Source organism: Tiliqua scincoides, chromosome 1 (assembly GCF_035046505.1).
Source record: "Tiliqua scincoides isolate rTilSci1 chromosome 1, rTilSci1.hap2, whole genome shotgun sequence".
Classification (NCBI taxonomy): Eukaryota; Metazoa; Chordata; class Lepidosauria; order Squamata; family Scincidae; genus Tiliqua; species Tiliqua scincoides.
The window spans coordinates 309,210,499-309,216,498 of NC_089821.1; the positions used below are offsets into that span (position 1 = coordinate 309,210,499).

A 6,000-nucleotide genomic window follows, 5' to 3' on the forward strand; every position below is an offset into this window, starting at 1 on the left:
AGTTTTCGAAGTCTTGCTCCTAACAAAGGTGGATCCAATGTTTGCATTTGGGGGGGGGAGGGCCATGAGCACTACCAACTCCAGAGCCCAGGTCAACCAGGTAGGCAGATCTGGGCTCCAGGTTGAACTTGATGTCCTGCCAGGTAGACCTGGGTCCCATTCCACCTCTTCCACGTGGGTAGACCTGGGCTCCCTGCAGTGACCTGGGCTGTTTCCTGTCTCAGTAGATCTCCTCTGGCATCAGTTTGGGGAAGGCCACATGCCCATGGACCCCCCACCCCTTGGGTCTGCCCTGGTTCCTAACAGGCAAGGGGGTAGGATTACTGAGTTAGGCAGAGAAATCTCAGAATCTACAGGTTGATCTCTGAAGAGTTTTCAAATGCGGTTTATGAAGGCAAAACAATGGGGGCCGTAGTAGGCTTCCTTGACTGATTTGCAGGCAAGCTGAGTCTCTCTCACCTCCGTGATTATCAGCCTTAGAATGGGATTTTAGGTTGATCCAAGTGGTTGCTCCTTAAAATTCTACTTTAAAGTATTTTTAAAATTTGCTATAGTTAGCTAATCAATCCCTCACCTCTCAACCTGACTTACAGACCAGGGCTGTTAACTGTCTTTAACCAGTTTTTGTGCAACTTCATTGTCCAGACTGTGCGCACTGCGTGCTAGAATCCCTGAACTTCAGCAACTGAGAGGCACACTAGATGCACCCTTCATCATGCCATAGCCTGGTGAGCTTGCTTTTTCCCCCTGTCAACAACATGCAAGGATGCAGGAGGGGATCTAGCCCAGGTGAGGACAAGAGCAGGGGTAGAGCTTAAGTCCTCCTGGCAGGAGGAGGTGATTTGCTGGCAGAAGGTCCCTCTCTTTGGAACCCCCCCCCCCCGAGCTGCTGTCAGGCAGTGGTAAGAATGCCTAGTTGGTGGACCAGAACTCCTGACTCAATCTAAAGCAGCTTCATTGAGCATTAATGTCATCTTCTGAGTCTTCTTAAATCAAGCAGCAGGCCAATTTTCTGAAGCAGAACATAAGAACATAAGAACAGCCCCACTGGATCAGGCCATAGGCCCATCTAGTCCATCAGAAGTATCAGAAGCCCATCAGAAGTATTTTAAAGACACAGAATGAGAATTAGATGCTTGTGAACTTGGGAGATGCTGGAGTAACAGGTGCACAGCAACAAATGTCAACAAGTGGAGCCTTCCCAGCACGAAAAACCTTCAGAATGCTGTACCTGTTGAATTTTGGTCTGATGCACTCCTGTTAGAGTTGCCTTGGCAACTTGACACAGAAGAATACCACTAATTTCATTTCCCCCTACTGTAGAAGTAGAGCAAGGAGGGGGTAGAGAAGTTTAGACATGACGTTTCAGGACAAAAGAGCATCAAGCTGGTTTTCTTGCTGCCAGCCACTGTGGAAGTTCTACTGAAGTCCACACAATACTGCTTTTAAACAAAGGGACATGAGTAGCAACTGCCTTGCGCCACTTTAGAGAACAACCTACTGTAACAGGAGTTTCTCTACCATCAGATGCACAAAGTGCATGCAGAAAAGTCAAAAGGTGGAAAGAGAGGGGGAGGAGAAGTGGGACAAGAACAAAACCTAAACAACAAGGAATCCTACAGGTTTTAAACGAAATGCTGTGTTTAAGTACTGCACGTCTATCAACTGGTCTTTTGCCTCTGCACCCATATGGGCAAAGGAAGAGAAAGTTCACTTGGCAACTGGTCACAGCCTGCTTCATTTTTCCTTAGTCAATGGAAACCACTGGAGGGTGTGTATAATCCAGATCAGGGTCACAGTGCAGTGGGGGGGGGGGGCTTTAACTCTCCAAAAAAGGATCTGCCCCTCCACACTTGCTATTTGCCCCAGGAAGAAAGCTCCTGTTGGGCAAACAGCAGCCATATAGGCATGGGGGGGGAAGGGTTTGATCTGTGTTCAGAATTTCAGTCTCTCCCCTCTACAATGTGGTCCCAAGTCACAACATGGATTGAGAAACTCACAACTCCCATGGGGGGGGGGAGAGAGAGAGAGAAACACACCAAGGTCAACAACTCATTACAGTACATTAAATGTGCTTAGGTCATGCAGTGGGGTCCTGCTCCACCCCCAGCACCTGCAGGGAGCTATAGACTAGGATGCTCAGTCTCACAGCCTTGAAGCAGCAACACACCATCAGTGACCGGGAATGGCTCAGGAAGGAGAGGGATCGCTTGCAAGGGAGAATTCAGGCACCTGCAAAACTCAGTACTTTGCCCACCCTCTAGCTATACCGCTGCTGGCGTCTGCAAAACTCAGCTTTGCCCCCCTTCTGGCTACGCCACTGGTGGTGCCTGCAAAACTCAGTGCTTTGCCCCCCCTCTGGCTACGCCACTGCTGGCGCCTGCAAAACTCAGTGCTTTGCCCCCCTCTGCCTACGCCACTGCACTCCAGCCCACCTTGCAAGGCTGCTACTAAGGGACGCCCACCTCTAGAGCATCATCACGACGGGGGAATTCCCGGGTCCGGCTTGGCCAAGCTGCCCCCCGGCGCCTCCTCGCCGGCCTGCCCCCGCCCGCTTCCAGAACCCCGGGCGCGCCTGGCGGGCGCTGCAGGCTGGCCCACGTGCGGAGCGGGCGGCGCGCACCTGCGATGGTCTCCTGGTAGCCCTTGGTGAAGAACTGCATGGCGGTGGCGGCCCTCCAGGGGGTCTTGAGCAGCCCCTGGCGCTGCGGGTCCTCGCCCAGGGCGCGCAGGATGGTGGCGTAGGCGGCGGCCAGGCCGGGCAGGCTGGCCTCGTTGTCCTCCTCGCTGCGCGTCCGCTCCTCCTGCCAGCTCTCCAGCGCGGCGCGGCGGGGGCCCGGCGCGGGCGGCTCCGCGGAGTGGCCCGGCTTCTCCGCCGGCGCGTAGCCGTTGCAGCGGGGCGCCGCCCGCGCCTTCGGCGGCTCCATCGGGGCGCCCGAGCGCCCGGCTGCCGTCGGGGTGCCCGGATCGCGCCCGCGGGCGGGGAGGCTGCGAGGGCGATCGGCCGCGAGAGCCCCCACCCAGCCGGGCTCCCCCCGCGCGCAGCAAGCGAGGTGCCGAGGAGGCGCGGTCGGGGATCGGGGCACCAGGAAGGCGCTGCTGCCTCCGCCCCGCGGGCCGCCCGACTTTATAGCGCAGCCGGGCGGCCCCTGCCCTGCCCGGCGCCTCTGCCATTGGGCGCCCCGCCCGTGCGTCACCCGGCCCGGCGGCGCGGAAGGCACCGCCCGCTGCCTGGACGGCGCGCGGCAGCCCTGGGGGTCTCCTGTCCTGGCTGGAGTGCCAGGAAGGCGCCCCCCTTCCAGTCTCGCCTGGCCAGAACCGGTTCGGGCAGAGGGTCAGTCCGTGTGATGAGCCTGTGGAACTCCTTGCCACAGGTGGCATTTGGTCTGGGTGCCTGGAAAAGGGAATTAGAGGGCAGGTCCTCTCCTGGGCTGAGACCTGGTTGAAGACCAGCAAACAGAGAGTGGGTTTCTTCTCTCTGAAAATGGGCAATTTTCACAATAGAGAGAAGTGAAAAGCGGTGTGCCCCAAGGATCTGTCCTGAGACCGGTGCTTTTCAACCTCTTCATAAATGACCTGGAGACAGGGGTGAGCAGTGAAGTGGCTAAGTTTGCAGACGACACCAAACTTTTCCGAGTGGTGAAGACCAGAAGTGATTGTGAGGAGCTCCAGAAGGATCTCTCCAGACTGGCAGAATGGGCAGCAAAATGGCAGATGCGCTTCAATGTCAGTAAGTGTAAAGTCATGCACATTGGGGCAAAAAATCAAAACTTTAGATATAGGCTGATGGGTTCTGAGCTGTCTGTGACAGATCAGGAGAGAGATCTTCGGGTGGTGGTGGACAGGTCGATGAAAGTGTCAACCCAATGTGCGGCGGCAGTGAAGAAGGCCAATTCTATGCTTGGGATCATTAGGAAGGGTATTGAGAACAAAACGGTTAGTATTATAATGCCGTTGTACAAATCGATGGTAAGGCCACACCTGGAGTATTGTGTCCAGTTCTGGTCGCCGCATCTCAAAAAAGACATAGTGGAAATGGAAAAGGTGCAAAAGAGAGCGACTAAGATGATTACAGGGCTGGGGCACCTTCCTTATGAGGAAAGGCTACGGCGTTTGGGCCTCTTCAGCCTAGAAAAGAGGCACATGAGGGGGACATGATTGAGACATACAAAATTATGCACGGGAAGGATAAAGTGGATAGAGAGATGCTCTTTACACTCTCACATAACACCAGAACCAGGGGACATCCACTCAGATTGAGTGTTGGGAGAGTTAGGACAGATAAAAGAAAATATTTCTTTACTCAGCGTGTGGTTGGTCTGTGGAACTCCTTGCCACAGGATGTGGTGATGGCATCTGGCCTGGATGCCTTTAAAAGGGGATTGGACAAGTTTCTGGAAGAAAAAACCATTATGGGTTACAAGCCATGATGTGTATGTGCAACCTCCTGATTTTAGAAATGGGCTATGTCCGAATGCCAGATGCAAGGGAGGGCACCAGGATGCAGGTCTCTTGTTATCAGGTGTGCTCCCTGAGGCATTTGGTGGGCCGCTGTGAGATACAGGAATCTGGACTAGATGGGCCTATGGCCTGATCCAGTGGGGCTGTTCTTATGGGGCTTATGGGGGTTGGAGAACTTTATGGAGGAAAAGTTCGTCACAGGTGACAAGCTGCAGTGGGTATAGCAACCTCCTGATTTTAGAAGTAGGATATATCAGAAATCCAGATGCAAGGGAGTGCACCAGGATGCATGTCTCTTGTTGACTTGTGTGCTCCCTGCAGCATCTGTTGGGCCACTGTGAGATACAGGAGGCTGGACTAGATGGGCCTCTGGCCTGATCCAACCTGGCCTTTCTTATGTTCCTGTAGTCTCTCCCTCCCCATAGCTCATGCCCCGCCCCAGCATGCAAGAAGATACATCTTGGGTAATGGTGCACATAGGGACCAGCGTCAGATCCATACTCACTAGGAGCGCCATCACTCAGCCTGCTCTACAAGGTTGTTGTAAGGTTAGAAAGAGACCATCATTTTATCTGCTGCTGCCCCTCCTGAACTCTTTTGAAGAGGATTACAGGGTTGTTAGTTTCACATGGTCCTACCTTACAGGGTTGTAGTTGCAAGGACCAATGAGATTTTGTACATGGAATACTAGACGTGTTCATCCAGGCAGCTCCAAGGCTTAGAGAAAAGAAGTCTAGAATATGTGGGGATCATCTGGTGAAACTGAGCGACGGGCAGTTTTGGACTGGCAACAAAAGTCCTGCACATGATTAATTTGGCGAATGTGGTGTCCAAAATGCAGAGACAGGCCAAAATGTACGTCACGTTCATAATGTGTTTTTTGACCCTGCCTCTTTGCGTTTTGTTGAAGTGAAGCAGCAGCCGTGGGGAGATCAGGAAGGAGGCAACATGCATTGGGGATATCTTGGAATGGGGACACAGTGCCTTCTTCTGACCCCTGGGAGATGGCACTGCACTCCAGGTCCTCAGGTCCCCAGGTCTTGGACTCGCAAAAGTTTTTAGCCTTTGATCTAGTGAGCCAGTTGAGAAACTACTTTCTGCCTGTTCTCCTCTACACGCACCATCACCATGTGCTGCCCAGAAGTGAGGAAATTGTAGTCTGCCACCAAGATAAAGGCAGGGTTAGGGAAGCACGTTACAATGTGACTCATTTCCATCCCACCCCTATATAAAAACAAAAGAGAAAATAGCTGTGCTGGACAAGGAGCAGAAGGTCAGAGCACCTTCCTGACAGAAGAAAGCTGTGGCTTTTTTTACTTGGGAAATAAAGGTATTCTATGTTGGCAACCTTCAGTCTCGAAAGACTCTGGTATCGCGCTCTGAATGGTGGTTCTGGAACAGCGTCTAGTGTGGCTGAAGAGGCCGATTCGGGAGTGACAATCCCTTCCATGCTGGGAGCAAGTGCAGTCTGTCCCTGGTCTGTCTCCCTGGCTATGGGCCTTCCTTCTTTGCCTCTTAGCCTCAGACTGTTGGCCAAGT

The 6,000-nt window shown here is 53.4% G+C and overlaps 1 protein-coding gene across 1 annotated transcript in view; it reads right to left on the reverse strand.

The window, feature by feature from the left end:
• GCH1 (GTP cyclohydrolase 1) overlaps nt 1-4,978 on the reverse strand; it is a 32,283-nt gene extending 27,305 nt beyond the window's left edge. Inside the window, exons 1-2 of the mRNA XM_066624319.1 lie at nt 4,967-4,978; nt 2,624-3,308 (exon numbers count right to left, since the gene is read on the reverse strand). Coding sequence (XP_066480416.1) covers nt 2,624-3,308; nt 4,967-4,978 — 697 coding nt within the window. The remainder of the gene's footprint in view (nt 1-2,623; nt 3,309-4,966) is intronic.
• Between the last annotated feature and the right edge of the window lie 1,022 nt (nt 4,979-6,000).